This window comes from Hippoglossus hippoglossus, chromosome 2 (assembly GCF_009819705.1).
Source record: "Hippoglossus hippoglossus isolate fHipHip1 chromosome 2, fHipHip1.pri, whole genome shotgun sequence".
Taxonomy (NCBI): Eukaryota; Metazoa; Chordata; class Actinopteri; order Pleuronectiformes; family Pleuronectidae; genus Hippoglossus; species Hippoglossus hippoglossus.
Window position 1 is genome coordinate 6964304 of NC_047152.1, and position 21754 is coordinate 6986057.

General features: G+C 44.1%; 2 protein-coding genes across 4 annotated transcripts in view; one reads left to right on the forward strand and one right to left on the reverse strand.

The window, feature by feature from the left end:
- Positions 1-21754, reverse strand: part of LOC117775378 (gamma-aminobutyric acid receptor subunit beta-3-like) — a 30549-nt gene continuing 8795 nt past the window's right edge. Inside the window, exons 4-11 of one of the 3 annotated variants that reach the window (XR_004616260.1) lie at positions 18882-19102; positions 16436-16518; positions 15743-15880; positions 9790-9942; positions 5500-5747; positions 4975-5043; positions 894-3764; positions 1-703 (exon numbers count right to left, since the gene is read on the reverse strand). Coding sequence is in view for 2 of the 3 variants with exons in the window: in XM_034608469.1 (XP_034464360.1) it covers positions 3393-3764; positions 4975-5043; positions 5500-5747; positions 9790-9942; positions 15743-15880; positions 16436-16518; positions 18882-19102 (1284 nt within the window). In the remaining variant the exon portion in view is untranslated. Of the gene's footprint in view, positions 704-893; positions 3765-4974; positions 5044-5499; positions 5748-9789; positions 9943-15742; positions 15881-16435; positions 16519-18881; positions 19103-21754 lie in introns of those variants that run through there. The other 2 variants (XM_034608469.1, XM_034608479.1) reach the window with 2 other exon arrangements.
- The window catches only part of LOC117775416 (gamma-aminobutyric acid receptor subunit alpha-5-like), a 31742-nt gene continuing 31682 nt past the window's right edge, over positions 21695-21754 (forward strand). Inside the window, exon 1 of the mRNA XM_034608532.1 lies at positions 21695-21706. The gene's annotated coding sequence lies outside the window, so the exon portion shown is untranslated. The remainder of the gene's footprint in view (positions 21707-21754) is intronic.

A 21754-nucleotide genomic window follows, 5' to 3' on the forward strand; every position in this document is an offset into this window, starting at 1 on the left:
TGTGTACAATGTATTTCCTTTATTGATGGTTTCACATGATAATCTATTGAAAAAGGAAGAGAAACATACAGAGATATACAGTATAAATCTAAGCCTAAGTACATTTTGTGGCAGCACAGAACATTTCACATTCCATTATGGGACCAAGGCCATACAACACCTGAAGTCTTTTTTTGTCTTTTTCTTTTTAACATAGGCTCGCATGGCATCATGTCGTCTCTACAATGAGCAGTCGGCAGCTCTCGCACAAGTCAGTTTGCAAAATATCTTCTTTTTTTTACAAATTGTAGTCGCATGCATGATAAACAAGTATCCAGAGTTTGTATAAGTTGCCTCCTCTTTGACCTTTCACCTGCACTATGTAGTTTGGTCATAAATAAAAACGGCTCCAACACGGATCAACTGCAGAAACTTGCTTGAAATCTCGACACATGACTCAAAGCAAACCAGTAAACCAGGGAGATTGGGTGACTTGCACTACGAAACAGACATTTTCAAGCTCCAGTGTTCCATCAATCTGTCTGTTTATATTTTCTTTACAAGACACTGAAGCTTTTTCTGCTGTTTGGACATTTTGTGGGTACAAACGTTCACCTCCAAACTACTCAGAGCAGCTTCAATCCTCTTGGACAAACTGGTTCCGAGACTTGAATTCGTGAGGTCACCAATTTCTTTGCACATAAAACTAAAGTGGAGTCATCTTCTGAGTGTTCGGGCAGAACGCGGACAGAACACACTGGAGAGGCGTGTTTTGAATTTCTATATATCCCATGCTTTTATGATTTGACTTTTTAAATGAAAACTTTGTTGCTAGCCTGCAACAATCTGAGTTCTTTCAAATCACCGGTACACAAGGTTCAGAAGTTCATATGATAAATGAGGAGTCACTTCACGTCGTGGGTGAACACATTTTCAGAAAGATGCTAAAAGCCCCTCAAAGGTCGGCGGAGAACACAAAATCAGAGAGCCAACTGCTAAATCTGTGCCACTGTTTTGCAATCAGCGCCGATGGGTTTTGTTTTCTTACAAAACAGGAGAAGGGATTGTGAATTTGTGACTTGTAAACAGAGTACAGATTTACATGTGGTTTAACTATGGGCTTCCTAGTTTTGGTTTATTATATAAAGGTGTTTTTTATATTTTGAACTTTCGTTTCTGTTGAATCCAGGTGGATTGCACACTTTGCCCCATCTACACGGTAGAAAACAGGACAAGAAACCAGCGACGCACTCTGGGTCACTTGAACGTGGAATCAACTGGAGACCTATATTAATCAGGGTTGAGGTCAATCCTGTTTCCACAAAGTCAATTGCATTTGCAATGCAGCAACAATCCAAGTACAATACATTCAGTTCCTAGTCATATATCACACTTTACACATAAGACTTTACAAATTTTCTTTTCTAAGTTAAATTGATCCCAACTCTGACAGTCAGTGACTCTTGTACATACCGACAACCAGTTTTCTCTCTACATGGATTCTTGTACATGCACAAATTACAGTGTGTCGTGGATCTGTGACAGATTTACATCATCGTCCGTGAGCCAGTTGCTTGCTCTGCAACCTCAGGTGGAATGGCACAGGTTTTCGTAACAGGAGAGATACTTCTATCCACAATACTATTATACGCTGACATTTGTCCATAGTCGAGCAAGAAGCGCAGAAAAGAAACGGTCTGCCCACGCCCTTCCTCTCCCAAGCTCACCCTGCCCATTCCCCTTCGCTCTCAAACATACATGCACATGCACACACTCACTCGTGTATATATAGCACCGGCCATCCCCCTCTATTCCTACATCACTCTCAACGCAAGAATGGGCGTGTTACATTCTGATGGAGAAATGACGACCATGGCTCATTATCCTCTCCCTGAAGAATGGAACTGATACATTCAATGCTAGCGTGTGTGCTTGTAAGTCAGCGTCTGGTCCGGCTGCCGAATCAGTGAAATCCCTTTGCGTGACTTGCTGCTGAACGGCAGAGCGTACAAAAAAAATGCTGAATTGAACATACGCAGTTTCCGGAGTGGAACTTCAACGTGGATGTTTGAGGAGAAACTCAGTGCCCCGCTGATACTCTAAAACTAAACCGACCCCTGGTTTAGTCCTCACCTCTTTTTTTTGATCTGTAATAAATAGTCTGACAGTTAATCGTCAGCATGACGCTCACAAAACTCTTCATATTTGATCCTTTTCATTTTGGGTTGTACACACAGTATATATACACATTTATGTATATACACACACACCTATGTACTTATGTACAAAAACATTGGGTTTTCATTCCTCCACTCCATCGTCACAGCAGAGTTAGTATTGAGCAAAAGAAAACAAGAAGTCAAATGAATACCTGAAGACACAGAGTACAAAAATACTATCATATTTCATGGGTTGAGTAACCGTGTCGCCCAAAAGGCCCTTGGCAGTTGTTTGAAAGTAAGTTCGAGGAAGTTTGAGACAATTTGAGTGCAATTCTGTCACTTGAAGCGCCGCTGCGAGAAGTTAGAAGTGAAAAATGGCAGTTTTACTCGTATTTGTGCTTCTTCTCTTTCTTTAAATCTACGTATCAAATTACGAAAAACAAATAAAAATAGGATATTTCAGTGACACTCTTCTTTTGTCGAGGACAAGATGCCAAATAGCACAAAATTCCGAACCTGAGTCACAGTCGTCCTGAACAGAGGGCGGCGACGTCCTCTCCTTTAAATGAACGTGTTTGTGTAAAGGTTCCCCAGATCAACCATAAAGTCAATAGCAAGTATATTATATATTATCGACGTTATAAACAAATACACATCAACAGAGTCTCTTCTGTAAAGTTGTGCCATTACTGTTCCACTATGGCTGATCATTGCATGCATTAAGAGTGCATAGGGTACCAGTCAAACGTACGTGCATTAGTTTGGCTAATGAAGTTTTTAGAAATTGTTCGCACTTATCAGACCTCCTGTGTTGTATAAAGTTTTTTTGTGATTAGAAAAATCTTTGCATCGACTTTTTTCATCCTTCGTTTGGCTTTTTTTTTGCAAACACTGTATCATTTATTCAATTGCTGGCTTTGTATCTGTCTATTTACACGTTACTGAGAGGGAGAGTGTTGGGAAATGGTCACAAGTCCCAGTTACAGTACATACTTCAGAAAATAAAAAGACCTCAATACTAAGGATTCAACGACTTCAAATATAAAAACTACTTCGACGAGAACTTGGTCCAAAACTCGGGCGTCTTTCTCAGTCTTTTTTTTTTGTTTTGTCTTGTGCTGCTTCAGTCTTTTAACTCTACAAATTCCAGACATATTCCATCGTGTATAAAAGCAACAGAAAAAGGAAGAAAATCAAACAAAATTAAAATAAAAATGATACGACACCAAACACCTCAACAAAACGGTCCAATCACACATAGTAGAGCCAGTATACAAGGTTGAACAGTGAGAAAACAGAGGGGAAGATGATCCGTGACCAGCGGTCGATGGCGTTTACATCCGTCAGGTCGGGGATTTTGATTTTGAGCTGCGAAGACCGCCTGCGCAGGCGGCTGCGCTTCATCTGCGCAGACCGGTCCAGAGAGGGGCGGCTGCCGGAACGCGGCCCATTGCCGCTGCTCTGCTTCCGGTACTGGATGTGCGTCGAGGCCGTGCTGTCCAACTGCACCATGGACTGAGAGTTCCTAATGTCCGCCAAGCTGGTGGTGATCTCGCCGCTCCCCACTTCGTTGTGGATCTCCAGTGTGGTGAGCAGGATGTTCCCGTGGCCGTGGGGCTCCGCCTGAATGGACGGTGGAATGAGGACATTAAAATCATTCAGTTCAAAGAAAAGGAAACAGCTAAAGAGGAATCTACGGTAAGTTTTAAGGCACTCGAGGTAACAACATGTGGACGTCATCCTGGTAGATTACTGGAGGGGCCTGCTGGGGACGGGCTCAGGGCTCTGAGGGGTCGGAGCTCTCTTGTTGAAAAGTCAATCAGAGCCACAAAGAGACTGTCTCTTTTCATTTGGGTGTCTACTAGTCATTAATATGCAGGAGGCACAGTTGGCCTTTACAAGTCTGTGCCCAGAGGCCTGTTGCCTCATAATCCGTCCAATGATCGAATGCTTGGCTTTGGCTCCTGATTTGACATAACGTGAAAATTGCAGTTACGACTACCTGTCGATTCTTTAAATCGGTGCAGCGTCACTATGAAACCTTTTTTTTTCTGGATTGAAAAGTTCATACGGAACAGTGGAGCAGTTTCAGGCCCAACCAGTGTTTGATATGACACAGAGGTCCACTGAGTCAGTGACAGTCAGTCTTAGTACGTTGACAAGAAGTGCATTTAAGAATATAGTGGTACAATTGGTACAGGTCACAGGAGGTGAGTTTTTCCCTTGACTGCAGCAATATAATCATTACGCACCCCCCCCCCTTCTACACTTGAATGAAACCACACAGTGTCACACTCCATGCCTGTGATGTGTGCGCCACAAAGCAAATCAACAGCAATGGTCGATGGCGGTCGTTCATGCAAATGGAGCTTCACATTTCCCTTTGTTTTAAACTGGCTGATCAGCGGTGAGCTGTAAAACAGCAAAGCACATGTGCACCATTACATACTTTCTCTACACCCGCTCCGACTGATTCACAGCGTCCTGACATGAGAAATGTGGCTGGCAATGATGATTTCAATGAGGATCCACAGACAGCATGCATTCAGCTCTGAAAGGAGAAACAGGCTCGGATCTGCAGCGACAATGTGCACGACGGAGGAATCGAGCATGAGGGTCGTTTCAATGCGGTGGAAGAAAAAGTCCGAATGGATACTCGGCGTCATGGAGATGTCTGTTGTCGCTTGACTCATTGCATGGATGGAGAAGAGTTTTGCATTAAGGCAAAAGAAAATCTAAAATAATATAAAAAATAAAAACATCCATGTCAGCGAATGGCAATGGCAGAGTTGACTCGAGGAGGTTGAAGAGTCCCACTGAACAGACAACTCACCGAGCGTGAGTGGCGAAGACCTTTAACCTGATTGGACCGTTTAAGGGACGCGGTCCTACAACCTGCCTCCTGAGGAGATAGAGATATTCAGCCACAAGTGGGGGAAGAAAAAACCTGAAAACCAACAGATTTTTGGCTCCGGTGCGGAAACATGTGCCTAAAAACAACGTGCAATCAAGTTTAATAAGTCGAACATTCTCCTGTTGGGACTTCTGCTGAGGAAAAAGGGTTAAGAAGAAGAAATATGTATGCATTTGAGACTTGGTCCACTTAGGGTCATTTCCATGTTCTGCAGAAGTAAAGAAACATTCAAACCAGACTCTTTCTTCATTCAACATGGATCCTACAGGCAAAGAACATTTCTACAGAAATCATTAACAACAAGCTCCACATTCTAACCTTCAACCTACACATTCAGTGTTGTTTATTTATTGATTTACTTCAATCCATCTACCCACTGACAGTTCTAGTCAGCTTCACGTTAAAAAAGAATCACAAACGTTCCGTCATCACATCCCGACTCACCCTCGCAGCGTCGTACTTGGCCGCCCGCTCGTTGTTGGCCTTCTCCGCCTTCTCCGCCAGCTTCTTTTGCATCTGAGGGCCCCGCCCGAAGAAGATGTAGTTGACGAAGGCGTACTCGAGCAGGGCGAGGAAGACCATGACGAAGCAGCCCATCAGGTACATGTCGATGGCCTTGACGTAGGGGATCTTGGGCAGCGTCTCCCTCAAGTGGGTGTTGATGGTTGTCATGGTGAGCACCGTGGTGATGCCTGTGAGGAGGAACAAACTACGGGTTAGATTTTCCTCATTTCTCAAGTGATGCTTTCAAACAAAACAACAGTTCTACCTGGTTTATTTCTTTCAGCTTCATTTATAGGATAGGCTATAGTTTTTTCATTTCCGTACCAGTCTATCCTGGACAGTAAATCTGGGGATTAATTAGTTGGAAACCTGTCATAGCGTAAACCACTCGTAGAGGATTTCTCCAGCATCTCAGCAGATGCTACATCTCCTCAGGAACCTTAAGGTCACGTCGGAGAAAACTCCAACAGATGTCTGAGGTGTTACTATAGAAAATGTGTTTCTTCTGTGGCTCCTCTGCCAGTTAAGAGGAAGATTGACCCAGTGAGGGGAAAAAAAAGAAATTATGTTTGCTGTGGGATTAAAAGAGTCACAGAGAGAAAGAGAGAGTGGGTGGGGGGGGAACGTTATAAAACAATTTTCAGATCTCTTTCATGTTTGTTCTTATTTCACTAGGTGAGCGCGTAACCTCGGCTTCATTGAAATTCAAAGGTCTGCAGGAATAACTCATTAGAATAGTGGTGCATGTGTCTCGCCCCCGGCTCTTAGTAACCTTAACCACTGAGGTACTGAGGAGCCTGGTTATCTGCCATCAGCCACAAAAGGCACCTTCACACCTTCAGCGTGACAGAAAGAGATGTTAAGTGAGACTCGCGAAGAAATTACAGACAGATGAGGGGGGAATTGAATTTGCTGCAGGTTTCTGCCCGTGGCCTTGAGAGAGCGGCGCACTGCGACTGAAGAGAACGCACAACGCAGGAGCGACTGGAAAACACGACATCCTCACCGAACTGACAGGACGTGAGGGGATGAGGGAAACGTGTCAAGACGCGCAAACGCAGACACACACACACGGCAAAGTCCAGGAAACACAAGGAAATACAACACAAAACAGAAAGATACGTGGATACAGAGACGCAAAGCCAAGACAGAAAACACAACAAATACACAAACATGTATGTACCATGTTATGTGTCATGTATCTAGTGTGTGATGTACCATGTATTTTTTAGGGCCACTGTGCAAATCACATGTGGCAGCCGATGCTCATACGTGTCACCACAGTCATGCAAACCCTGACCTGCAACACATCAACACCACATTTGATCTCGTTACACGTATGTGGCAGGTATGTCTCCACTCGACTTTATCTGTCTGCATTGGAAATAAATGGAGTCTATCAGTAGCTGGGGTACGTGTCTGTCTCTCTGTGTGTGTGTGTGTGTGTGTGTGTGTGTGTGTGTACAGTGAAGAGACGGGGGGGAATAGCTAAGGTCGCCGCAGCCCTTACTGTGATTTACTGGCACATTACAAGGCTAACACCGCTCATGTGTGTGAATGTATGTGTGTTGTCAGAGGGTGTGGGTGTGAATTAGCTCGACCGCACAGGCTGTGTGTCGCTGCCCCGTCCTCCTCCTCTGCTTAACGACAGCCTTGTTCTTTATAGGTGTTCTCTCGGCTATGCCATTACTCTCTGTCCTTTGCTCCCTTCCTCCCTCCATTCCTCATCCTCTCCCTCTTCGGACAATTTAATCAAGGCGCCGCGCGCTCGTCACGGGCCTCCCTCCTTTTTCATCACGCTGTTTCACTCTCCGGGGAGAAATATAGTTTACAGGGTTTCTCTCACTCTCTGTCTTTTTCTGTCTCTCTCACCCTCTCTCTCTCTGTCTCATCCTCCTGTTATCATCCTCTCCCCCCTTTCCTCTACCTCTGCCTCAATCTCTGCCCCTCTTCTCTCCATCCCCTCCCCCCTTTTTTCTCCCGTTATATGTCCCTGAGTCTCTTTTCCACCTCAACAGCAGCAACAAAGGCGCACAGCAATCAAATCTCCTCTAATCACAAGCCAATAGGCCATTAGCAACACGGCCCAACATCATAAAGAGGACAAGGTATCATGCAGGATGCAATAAAGGACGGGCAACGCCAACGATGGGTAACTGCAAGGGCCGAGGCCCGGGAGGTAAATCAAAGCATCGTTGATTGGACGCCTCCATTCATCACCTGCAGGCGCCACAAATTGTCAGCTATCTCGTTAGCATGCGCACCGTTTCTCACATTTATCTTTTTGGGAGTCGCTGATTGAGAAAAATTAGTTTCCCCAGGTCTGGAATAAAGCCCAGCGAGCCCCACTCTCGACTTCAGAGTCCACCATTACGCAGAGTGGGCTCCCACACCGATTACAGCTAATGCCCACACCTCCGCTCTCCATATAAGATGGTGATGAACGAAGGGCGTGACTGCGTAACTTTACAATCCTTCAAAACTGCCCAGGAAAATGAGATTTCCCCTTCACACAACTCTATTGTTTTCCTGCCGCCTCCTCGAATTGATTTCTCCCTGATCATTACACTGCTCTTACTGCACGCCCCCCCCCCCCCCACACACACAAACATTCCCATGCACTATAAAGGTGAAATGGTCCTAACGATCCATCAGGAGGAGTGAATGGACCCTCACTTGCCTCTAAGCTGAGGAGGCACACACCGGATATTGCAGTAGGCAGGACTTCACACGTGTGCATCCACTCGTAAACACACACACACACACACACACACACACACAGTACAGTAATGACCAGATATTGCATGCATGCCTGAACAAAAGGAAGCTAACCAGTTCATGGCAAATTAAGGGGGATGTAAAACAAATTAAAATCTGTGCACGCTGATCCATCCCAGTCTGTAATAAGCTTTGTGCTCCTGTGGATAACAGGGTTGCAGACAGGTGATGGATCACGGCGTGTTTTCCAAAAAGCATTATGATGTGTTGAGGTCGTTACTGTTCCATTACCCGTCCACATAAAGATGATCAAAGCAGCTGGCAATTGGCATGGACGGATCAAAGCCTGAGACGTTCCCCAGGGCCATGATTTGCTGCCGGGGCCCCTGAGACTCCACGAGAAACCACCTGACACGCACTGGACCATGTGTATTTATATAGGATATTAAATTAGGCTGATTACAAGGTGAACATACAGAAGCTGCATTTTCATTCACTTGCCATCAGAAGTTTGGCACAACGTATGGTGAGTTGGGAAAGTTTGCACGTTGCGGGGGCTCTGGTGAATGAAGGAGTGGATCTGAGCCAGTTTGGAGACAATCTTCTGTATTAGTCCCCGAAGGGAATCTGATAATGTCAGCTTGTTCAAAACTCTATGATTGAAGCAATAGGGTACTTCAGGGGTAGAGGTCTCTAAATGTTAGTTGGTTATGTAATTAGTATAATTTATTATTTCACTCATTAATTAACTGTCTGCAAAACTCAACCAACAAAAACTACAGGTTAGCTGTCAAACCTTCTCTTCCTTCCCTGGCACATATGATAGAAAACTTTGTTTGGAGGCTTTTAGCACTTTTTAAAACCCAGTTACAATATAAGAAAGACAATAAATCAATAAAAGTACAATCAAATGACTCAGAGGCTGAGGAATTAAAGTTTTTTAAACAACCCTCTGGTTTTAGGGGGTCGTTATCAAGTCAGCCTCACATTATGATTATTGCTCCTGCCTGATATGTCGTCTAGAACCAGTCAACACTTCAACAGAGACGAGGCGGAGCTGCAGTCTCCTGCGAGGGATCACATTGTCCATCTCTGCCTTGTTTACTGCTCACAGGAGCCCCGCAGTGAGTGGGCCCTGGCACCCACACAGGCCCTCCTCAATAAGAAGTGAAAATGACGCTCATTAGGGATGTGGTGTATTTATAGCTCCTGCAGGCTTCTCCGTGACCACAGCAGCTACAGGCATGAGGTATGACCTAGTTAGGGCCGAGTCAAGGTCGCGCAGACATAATAGAAATGTGCTTCAAACCCATTTACATTCGGCCCCACCAATTTCCAGCTTATCCCACAAACAGAACGAGGAGCTCGGTCTCTCTCTCTGTGTTCACGAAGAAGCATCGCTTCTGGGAATCCACCAGCGAGGGGGGGGGGGAGCTCGCGGCTCCCTCTGGTCCCTGACCTCATCAGATAAAACCAAATACCTGCATCTGAACGGCCGCCGCTGTCTCTTACCTAGAGCCACTCTGGCTGCCGACGCGTCATAGTTTATCCAGAAGGACACCCAGGAGAGGATGGTAATCAGGATGGATGGCATGTACGTCTGCAGGATGAAGTAGCCGATGTTCCTCTTCAGCTTGAAGCTCAGAGACAGTCGAGGGTAGGCACCTGAGGAGAGAGGTGGCAGGATTTCAGGGTTTTAAAAAGGTGGCGATAACGTCGATGGCAGGAGCAACATCAAACGTACAGTATTCCAAGGAGCACACAGGGACACCTTGTGTTTTTGTTTCAGTTTCCATGACAACTCTGACAGCATGGGTTGGATTTTATTGCCATGGCAACAAGCATCCCCATCACTAGCTTTAAAACATACCGACTCCCTCCCTCCCTCCCTCCATCTCTCTCTCTCTCTCGCTGTCGCTCTCTAGCACACACACAACACTGTAGCCCCGTTTCATGATGATGGGACACAATATTCACGCTGGTGCTAAAGATTTCAGCACATTTTGATTTATCAGTTCTCCACATCTCATAATTCATGGCATGATTCGGTGGGACTCGGCCCCACAGCAGGAATAAAAGCTTCATAAACGCACGGCGCGGCGCCTCCGATTGCTTCATCACTCAGGAACACAAAACAATATTCCTAAACGTGATTTGCTATGAGGAAGCATTTCTCCCATCGCTTTCCCATGACTCGGAATTTGATAACTGCACGTGCGTGTGCGTGACACTCCGCTGTAATGGCGGTAGTGGGATTTCTCATCAGGCTCTGCAGCCTATGTCTCCTTGTGGATTGAATCTACGGTTCGTTACACCCACTATTCTTAGCTATTTTTCCATTTTCGTTTGGATTGGAGGAGAAGCGGGGGCCATTATGCTGTAATTTACGAGCCGTGGGTTTCAGCCAAAGCTACTTGTGGCGAGCGTGGGTCCAATTGACTGCGCCGCGTGTGGAGTTGGATCGAGAGTCACTCTGAAATAACACAGTGCCATTAATATTCAGTGCTCCACTGTCAGATTGCAATAAAAATCACAGCATGTTATGGTAAAACACGGCTGCTCATCAAACGTTATTATCTGGTGTAACCGCTATTGACTGACTGAGACACTGATTTACATTTAAAGGGGGTCGACTCTATATGAGGATCATGTACATTCCATGTGATGTTTCATGTTGGATCAGTGTGAGACAAGCCACTGAATGAGGGGAAACATTACAGAAATTACAATAAATCTCTAAAACGTCTCTTTCAGGTGAAACAAGGGGAAAGAATAAAACCTCTAAGCTGAATTACTGTATTGTCCTGACCCGAAAAAGATATTTATAACCGAACCATCTTTCCACCTGTTTTACAGTTTGTGTCGAGCATCACTGTGACCTGCTGTGAAGGATATAAATATAACACGATCACACAAGATGTCAGGATTCTGCCACTGTCTCTTACTTCTGAAGATACTGTTATGGGCTGTTATGGGAATGGTGTTCATATCACTTCAGCTTGGTCCCCAGAGTCAAAACTAAACACGGATAAGCAGCGTTCACTTTTTCTGCTCCACTGCAGGTCTGCAGCAACTCTCTTCTCTTCTGTTCGCCTTTTATGACTTCAAATAATTACTAATGTCTTATTACTTCCACTCCTTTATGTCTTGTTTGGGTAATTTATCTTTTAATTTCTTTTTAAATGCCTCTTTTTTCTATTGTTTGATGTTTAATTAGTCATGATGCCTTTTAATTTAGATGAAAAACACTTAATTATTGTTGAAATGTGATATTTGGATTTATCTTTGTTTGCACCTTGACTTCATAACTTCCTGTTTTATTACCTGCTCCTCCTTGTGTCTTGTTAACTTTCTTTAGTTAGTTAAAAGTTTGAGTTAGTTAAGGATTTAGTTAACTCAAGTTAGGATAGCTGGATTTTTGACACTTTTATTGATTTCTCATAGAATAATTCATTGATTTTATTGAAAGAAATGTTTATACTTATCGATATTGAGTCACATTCTAGTTTATGAATGAATGCTTAGTTTAAATGACATCAGATTTGTATTAAACCAATCCATCATGAAGCTAGGAAGGCTTACACTCATGTTTTATTTAGCACATTTGATGATCCGCCTATATTTGGCTCATAGTTCTGGCAGCCGTGAACAAACTTGCCACACGCTGAACATACGCTTCATTGCAGTGAATATGGGAACAGATTGTCGCAGGTCTTAAAATATCCCATTAACCTCTATGTAATGCCTCCTTATCGGCGGCTCCTCCAGCCTCCATTCCAAACCAAGGCCGTCTCCATGTATCTGTGGCGCACGCAGACGCGGTTTGAGAAAAACGAGGAGGCTGAGGTTCGCTCGAGCGTGGGTGTCGAACTGTACCGGCTGTAACTGCTACACCAAACAACATCTGCGAGTGGGAGGAACACCATGTGTGAGGCCGAGGAGGAGAGGAGACAGGATGCGGGGAGGATTCGAAAGTTGATTCGATGGCGACAGTGGCACGATGGGAGTTCGAGGAGAAGGAGAGGAGGTCTGCTGTCTCCTCTGTCGCCCTCATGGCAGGAGGGTCACAGTCGAGTTTGCCTCACCTGATGTAAACCGAAGGGTATGAGCCAGAAGAAGCCTCTCCCTTCTATACATGTAACCTTCTACGTGATAAAAATGGTGATTGACATACGTCTGTCACTGGTTTGTTCTTTGCAGGTATTTAGGGATCACCTCCCCATCAAAAACCAGTTCCACTTGACACTTTCTTGCAGCAACACCATCACTGCATCCAAGATTACTGCAACCTCCTCAGTGTGGGGGGTAATGGTCTAACTAAGCAAGACGACATCCAGTTTTAAAAATGTTTTTTTAGCCTTTTTGAAACCAAAAACATTGGAGCAAAATATAAAATATTGATAGAAAAGTCTTTGTTCTGGATGGAAGGACTGGACAGACAAGTTTCATCAAATGTTTATGGCAACAAACATCTATTCAGTTGTATATAATAGTTTATATACTTGCCCTTTCCGATAGCAAGGACAAAAGAAGTCGTGGTGAAATTTCAGGTCTTCAAAATGTGTCATTACCACCAAACATCATTGGGAGAGTGAGTTTTCTTTTCATGCTTGTGTGCAGAGAGGAGGAGAAGAACAGCTTTGAGGCATAATAACAAGTTTCAGAGCTGCACTAGTTAAAGATTTTTTTTACTTTCAGGGCTATTTTCAAAAGCTGGTAATGAAGCATTTCATGTTTTCAGAATCCGAACAAATGGGGGGAACAATTTCAAGGCCCGGTCTGACAAAAATACATGAAATATGGATTTTATTGAATATTTACAGCCTTAATCATCGCATAGAAAGGGGATCAACCACTAACACACACTTAAACATCTATATACGTAATGTAGCCATGATGTCTGGTCATACGTGCACACTGTATGTACATGCACAGGCAGTGTTTGGATGTGTGCTTAGAGAAGAATAATTAATGTTGTGGGCCTCATAGCACATGAATATCTAATGCCACGGATCCTGGGCTGTTTTTCTGTCAGAGAGCAGGATAATTGGCATCCAACCACACCTCTTACAAGATACACTGTGGCTGGGGCATGTATACTGGGGGGGGGGGGAGAGGCGGTGGAAGGGAAAGAAGCGATAGAGCGGGTGAGACCAGATCAGAAAAGAGGGATAGGAAGAAGGGAGGAAAGGAAAAAGGGGGAGTGAAGTAAAGCCGACTGGTGGCGGAAGAAACCTGGTCATTAGCCGGCATGGGGGGGGAGCCTTTGACGCTCCTCACACATCCTGCCAAGAGCAGTGGAGCAGACCACTGGACACTAAAGTTTAACTGTCACCCCCCACTGGGGACGTGCACTGCTTCGAGCAAAAAGGTGCACTCGGGAGACTCACAGATGAACGTGGAGACACATGCAGTGTGTACGGGGAAAGATGGAGAAAGCAGTGCAGCAGCGTTCTGAGACAAAGACACAGAATGAGGTCGAAAACAATGAGATGTCTGGAGCTGTGACTCAGACACTTGTGCGATAGAGATGTTCAGAATGTGAAAAAATTTAAAACCCTGAAAGAATGATTGACTGTGTCCTTATTGGACTGGGTGTGGCTCGACTTCTGTGAGGGATTACGCCATCGCTAAATGTCACAGAGCTTTTTATTTCCCTGCCACGGCGGCAGAGAGAAGCTGCCTCTCTGAATGTGTCTCCGCTGACCAGATTAAATGGCACTTGGTTAGGGAGTGTCAATAAAGTTCTCTATCTGGGCCTGGATGTGCACATAAAAAAAACCTCATTAATTTAGGAGCCTGCCGCACCGCACATAAACACCAAAGTTCACGGAATATATTAAAACACCCCCGCGGGCCACGAGGATTGTTGAATTACTCGTCGACACTTCGTCAAAACAGCAACGCAGATTAATTGCGACGTGAAATGCGATAGTGCAAATGTTTTTTTTTTTCCTGTACAGTAACATGACAAATTGCCGTAAGGTGTGGCCCTGTCTTCTAATTAATTGCCATGAGAGATGGATCGCTGGGAAGAAAAACCGTCATTGTGAGTCTATAAATAAAACTGATTGATGTGTTTCACAACACTGGTTAATGACGACGCCAACGTCAAAACATTTACTCGCAGCCCCGCACCTCTTTCTCGTGTTTGTTTGTTTCCTCAGAATCTGTGCTTGGTTTTTTTCATCGATGAATATTCACGAGGGGTTCGGAGGATCATTTGCTGCAGGGCATCCAAACTACTGTTGGCTTTGTTTTCAAGCTGTTTCAAGGAGTTAGATTTATGTATTTTACCATAAAACTGATACAAGAACACCCAAACACATCATATACTTTTATTTTGAAGGTGTAAAACTATTTACATTGCCTTAATAAACGATTGATTAAGACGACGAATTTATTTTGCATTCAAAAGCAAACTATTTGAAGAATATGTGTGAAGATGCAACTTTATTCCAAAGTTAAAACAGTTTACGTGATCTCACAGATGATCATTTTTTTGTTTTTGCCTTTTTACCTCCATCAAGGACGTGCTGCTGTCGCCCCTCCCCATTGCTTTAACGCAGATTAAACAAAAAACTAATTAAAGGATTTCCACGAAACTTGGTGGGAGGACGGGAAATCCTCTGGGACGTCTCTTTCCCATTTCATCTCGGGCAAGAAGCAGATCCAGGAATTGTTTTTCACTTTCATTAACAGTGTTTTGTTTTACATTTTCACAAAGAATCAGGCAGATTATATCTATTATAACTATAGATTTAGATATCTATGAGTGTGTGAATTGTATGTGGCTTGACTGAAGATTGATAAAGAGGACTGTTGGGCCTGGTAATCCTGCTAAATAACAGACAAACACAAGCAGATGAAAACATTATCTCTAATAGGGCTGATTTCCCCCCGACACTGTTATGTCGTATTTATTCAAGACTGTTTCATGTTAGAAACAAAACTTGATGTTTGAAACCATCTTCTCCGGCTTTAAGATCAACCTGCTCCTCTGACACTGATTGTATTGACTGACTGAATTGATCGGCGCCACCTTCCACGTCAGCAGGAAATAACCCAGAAATAACAACCATTAGTTCCAAGATCACCTCTCAAAAGGTCAAGAGCCACCTCCACACGGACGAGATTTAAATCACGGCGTTTACGGCCTGTTGAGGAGACACTTGGTAGATACTTCAAAGACCGTGTGTTTCCTCAAATCAACCTAATCAGAAGCTCCGACAAACACAACCTTGACTCTGAGAAGTAAAGATCAACAGATCAAGCTTTGGCACGAAAAAGGTCTACAGCAGAAATGGATTAAATAGTAAGCTTGAAAACAGGCCAGAGCTTGATGTGAGTGATATCATCTAAAATGTAACACGCGCTTGTCGGCCTGTCGTGCATTATCCATAAAGGAAGTGTAGAGTGTGAAGGCTGAGAAAAGACACACAACACATCACAGTGCAGCATTTACCTGTGGAAAAGACAACGTTTCTGGACACCAACTTGTAGTCGACGATGGAGAACTGAGGCAACTCGATTCGCGTCACCCCCGTCACAGCCGTCTCGCCTCCTTTCCAGTAGAACTCAATGTCGTCCGTGGTGTAGCCATCTGCGCACACACACACACGCACACGCACACACACCAAGGTGTAACCATCTGTCTAAGCAACACTGGAGACCGAGATATTCAGTGTTGCTGAACATCCATGCGCTGACATTTGGGAAGACATAAAAATCGTTTGAAGTCGTTTCCAACAACCAGACGTTGCTTTGAAAGTCAAGTCGTTAATGGGTTCATTCGAGTTCACAAAATAGTTAGAAAAGAAAGAGCAGAAATCTCTCCTCTGTCGTTGGCAGCTCTCGCTTCACTTTTATTACTCCAAAAGATTCCAATACTTTAAATTAAAAGAAATCTTAAAAGATCTTACACTGAATGTGATAAATTGGCTTAGAAGAACACCAGCGGCAGCCGTGTCCCTGATAATAGGGGGTGAGCAAGTCTGCAAGCAAGTCTGCAAACTGTCATATACAGTAAACACCCCCCACCACATATTTAAAACAAACGCCACGACACTTAAAACAAAATAATGAATCCAGTTTCACTCAAACTGAAACACTGTCGGTTTCAGTGTCCTCCCCAGCGTCGCTCGGCCTTTCTACTCACAGCTCTCTATCTCCAGAGTGCAGTTCTGCTCGTCCAGGGGATACCTCCTGAGATCCATCATACACGCCGCCGTTGTCGTTATCCTGCGGAGAGATGACACAAATGGGGTAAGAGAGGGGAAGCCGGAGAGAATCTATTTCAGACTCGGTAAGTGATTTACAAAGTGTATCGGAGAGAAGATGGACGGGGAGGGAACGGGGAGGAATCATTTTCTCCGGACTGATTAAATGATTATAAAAGTTGGATTGAAGCATTGAGGTGACAGCACTTGGTCGTGGAGGAGGAATCCCTTTGGTTATTGGACGTTTGAGCTCAAACGGCTGCAGACAGTTAAAAATAAGCAGCAAAGTGAAATGCAAATTCTAAATGATTTAGTCAAAGTCTGGCCTGATTAAGAGCCGGCTGCTTGGCAGGAGGCCACTGGATGTCTGCATTCAGCCTCAGACTCTGATGAGGCTGCGGAGCCAGGAGATTATGTTCTTATACAGCTGAGGTTACACAAACTCAACGTAACCGTATAGTGACGCAATGCAGTTTACATATGACATTATATGATACAACTTTTTATATCATTAGGTTATTAAGATGGAGGCCGGCTTCACTTCGAGGTGTAAGTACAATATTTCAGACTTTAAATCATAATAATGTGTTTTAATCAGTTAGTCTATGGACAGAAAATGTATCAGTTTTTCAGCTAAAAGTTATTTCTTAACTTTCTTTCTTATTTTTTCATACATTGCATATCGGCTATTTCAAAATAAAAGCTCTGTAATTCAACTCGATATATAAAGCATCGCAGCGACAAAAGGAAAAATGGCCAAACAGGAAGTGATTCTATTCAATTTGTATTCGTATTGAATGCATCATGTTTCAAAATCGCATCGAACTCGGCACTGCACCTCCCATGAGCACTAAGAACACACAGAGTCCATTAGATGAAGGGAGATCTGCGTTCCACAGACAGGTAGATCTATAGCTTCTGCCTTTTCAGTCACCATATAAAGTAAATGTTTAGACTTTGTTCTGACTAATCATTAGTTAAACACACATGATAGGAATGTGTGAATCCAGCCTCACCTGACACACACAACATTTACGTAAGGCTTCACATCACAAACACCACGTCACACATCTCCCTCTCGCTTTGATCTCCTGAAAGCATCGAGAGGTCTATAAGTAGCCCACGAGGCTAAGTGCTGTGAACTCCAGTTGCATAAGCGAGCATGGCTGCATGACTGTTGAGTATCAACACAACACATGCATGCAAGCGCACATGCAGAGACGCACACGGGCCGCGCACACTTCTCTCTCTCTCTCTGCAGTCTAATGATTCAAAGCAAGCATCCATATTCATGGTCACACTGACTCTTCTGAACCAGCCTGTCGCAAAGATCAATGGGAATTCAAAACAAGGGCTTTACCACACAAACACCAAACAGCAGCTGCACATTAATGCACCTTCCAGACTGTTCAGAGTGGAACCTTCCCTGTTTTAAGAAAACCCACTGCTGAGGTGCCCTTGAGCATCGCACATAATCCTCTGGCTGCAGCGGCAGAGAAATTGCCAAACTCTCAGCCCGGGCAGCCGCAGTGCTGCTGTGTGTAATAGAGCTTTAAACACACAGAATTATCTCCACGCTGGGAAACATCTGAGAACACTTTGACCCTGAGATTCACTTTGTTGCCTGTTGTGGGGACTGTTGCTCATTTGCATGGCCCAGAAATTGCGGATTAGCGCTTCGAACAAACAACTCAATTGCGCCGCAGCACTGAGCATTGTGTCCAATAATTACTTCTGGAGTGAGTTTGGAGACGTATATCAAAGGATGAGGCTGAAGTTATTTAGGGCTGGGCCATAAAATAATTTATATAATCAACGCAGTCGCATTGTCATCAATAGCGATATCACAGAAGTCCAACATATCAATATTATGCACTGTACAAGTACGAGTATAACTCAGATTTGTAAAATGTTTTGCTGTTTATCAAGTTTCTCTGCTCATAAAGTTTGAAACCTTCACTCAGGAGTTTCTTTGTCTGTCAACCTCGGGCCAAATTTTGTTTTAAATGCATCACAAATATAAAGTTTCATGTATAATAAAATGTCAATGTCAATAAAACACCTGGGTTCTGTCGTTTTGAGCAAATATCACCGAAACAGTGGGAAAGACCACATTTGTCAGGGACTATTTTCAGGAGCGGATTAACATACATTTGGTTCTCAAGCGAGCAGGTCGTTGTATGTGGATTTAAAAATAAACTGCAGCGCCCGAGTTCGATATAATGAAGATGAACATATCAACCAGTGCAACTGTGCGGCTGGATGGAGCCCTGTGAGGAAAATATAGATCAGGCTATAACTACATAAGAATAACATGATACTTGGAAGTTGATCATCCTTTCCTACACTGTAAATAATTAGGTTACAGCTCAGAGAAGACGTTACCTGAGGCCGTAGAGAACGGTTCCGTCAGGATGCAGGCGGATCATTCGGTTTTTGACCGTGACTCCGTGGACGAAGGACTTCTTGTCGTTGAGGAAGTACGTGTCGGGGACCCAGAGCTGGTCGGCGACTCGGTTGTCCAGGGTCAAGTTGAGAGGGATTCCTACGTAGGCGAGACGCTTGTCCCTCCAGTACTGCTGGAAGTACATGGTCAACGTGTAGTCCTACGGGTACAAAGACAGTAAAAGGCGACAGTGTGAATAGGTTGAACTTGATTGCTGCTGCCCCCCCCCACTGATAAGGCTCCTATGACATGACACAGCATCCCACGAGCTGCAGGGAGTGTGGGCCAACCGGTTCACATGCTGCACCCAAACTCTCACAAGGGCCTTGGAAACACAGTAACCCATACAAAACCCAGTGCACAACAACGTGTGGGCAGGCTGACTCACGGAGCTGCAGCTTTAGTGGAACATTTCACACAAAATCTCAACCAACACACGAACAAAGTGGTAATATGTTCCCGGTGAAGACAAAGTTATTCAGAAAGAGCCCAGAGTTGAAGTGTAATGGCTCCCAAACGCTTCTAAAACACGTGTTATCTTTTCGTTTTACTCTAATAAGCCGTCTCCAGGGCGGAGTTGCCTGTTTATACGTTTGTGAGCAGTTTAGATGCAAGCCCGGCTACTGGTGTTGGAACTGTGCTGTTACTCTCTCTGCATATGGGACAGAAATCTGTGAGTCAAATAGGAATTTTTCCTGTTTTTACCCAAACACAAAATCAAAAGGACTTAATCTCAAAGGGTCGACTGTTTTAACTTAAAAACAATCGTAGCCGTGTTGGTCAAACTGAACAGCTTTTGGAGAAAAACTAATTTTACTGCTACAGTCTTACTTGGCCTGGATAATTTCCCATTGTTGATTAATCGTTACGCCGGCGACCTGTCGGGTGTTCCCCGCCCAATGTCAGCTGAGATTGGTTCCAGTCACACCCCCCCCATGACCCTCAAAGCATAAGCTGTATACATAATAGATGGATGGATGGATGAGTTATCTGCCCGTGATTATTGGCCCCTCACACCACATTGATCTGAGGCGACTGATGGTTTTTTTAAAACTGTTTGGAAAGAAAGCAGGTGATTGGTTGAATTATCTGTCTGTCAAGGTTGATGAAGGTTGAGAAGAGAGAAGACGTCTTTCCCGTCAAGAAAAGACGTCAGGGTCGTTCTTTGTGTTCGTTTTGTCTCCGTCTATTTTGTCTTTTGACTCTGCTGCAAGAATCTTTCCCCAGTGTTGGATCAATAAGGTTTATCTTCTCTTATCAAAGAAACTAAAGCTGACAAAGCAAGAAACTACATGTAATCAGATCTCAGAACTGTGAGGTGAACAAACTTTGAGCCTCAAATTATTTATTTTTCTCTTTAACCAGTGAATTGTTTGTGAGTACGAAGGTGTTGCTGTAGGATTCTGATGTCGCTCGTGTTTTTCTGAGTCACCGACCGTCGCCATCTGGCTCTTAAGCCAAATTGGCAAGAAGTCTCCGCCACGAGGATGCTGTTCTTTTCACTGCTGCCATTAGGTTGTATGTGTAAAAACTAGTGTTTTTGTTTTTGACCAGAGCAACAGCGGAGATAGAGGACAGAGCCTCTCCCTCCTTCCCCCACATCCCATAATCCACTTACCCAAGCGAACTGTCCCCCCTCCTCTAGTTCTGTTTCTCTCTTAGTGTATCTGAACCCCCCCTCCCCCTCTATCTCTCTCTGGGCATTGCCATGATCTCCCCTCTCGCCCGCTGTGGCCCTGAAATGAAACCTGCCCGCACCAAGCTGGCACTGGCAGAGGCCCACATGTCCGTTGGCGCTGTGTCTCCAGGTGCACGCCGAACGGCAAGAACCAAATAAATAAACAAAAGAGGAAAGAGAAGATTAAAAACAGCCACTGCAATAGAAGCACGGCTTTCCAAACGAGACTTGTGTGCGTTATGTAACTGAAATAGTTATTTGTCTCTCAGCGCCCGTTCACGCTCCGTCTCGACACTAATGCGTCCAAAACACTGGAGGTTTTTTGCATTTTCATGAGATCACTGAAGAATAGAATGACGCTGTGTTAAATCCAGGCGACGGACTCAAAGTTCATCTTTCTGTTTTTCAACCAGGTTTGGGTTGCACACAGAGACGTGACCAGGGAAGATCTTAGTCAGCACAGGATACAGATTGGTCGCACAGCACGAGAGGGAGAGCTGATTGGCTCTGGGCCATAAACGGGTAGTGGTGAAGCTGTGGGTTGGTTGGTTGGTTCCTGCAGCCCCCAAACATTTGGCGGATCTCTGGCTCCGAGTTTCCACCGATAATGTGGAAAGGTAGGATGTACATTTAAAGTATTAGGTAGTAAGAGAAGCATCACTTGTTTTGGTACTACGATCATCTTCTTTGTGTTTTTTTAATTATTTTATTCATTAAATGTTAGACAATTGTTGAAACTCATACAAATAACTATCTTTGTCTGAGCACCATTCTAAGACCCACATATTTTCAGTTTACTATCATGCACGATGAATGACAAGGTAACTTTCCTATATCTTTCTTAAAATCTCACTAAACTATAACATAATTGTCAAAATACAACTGAATACATTTTTTGTTAATTGACTATTACATTGACGCCTCGTACCACATAAATGATTCAACTCGGCCGCGTAGCCTGTACAAACACGCGGCCAAGGAATCCTCATCAATGTTGCATGGAGACAATCAAAATGAATTTCAGATGAGGACGAGTGTAAGCAGCACCTGCCCTGGAACTGCTTTGTTTTTGTTAGAGTGAGAGAGGTGGGCTCTGATTTTTCTAGGAACTAGGACTATGGATTATGAATTATT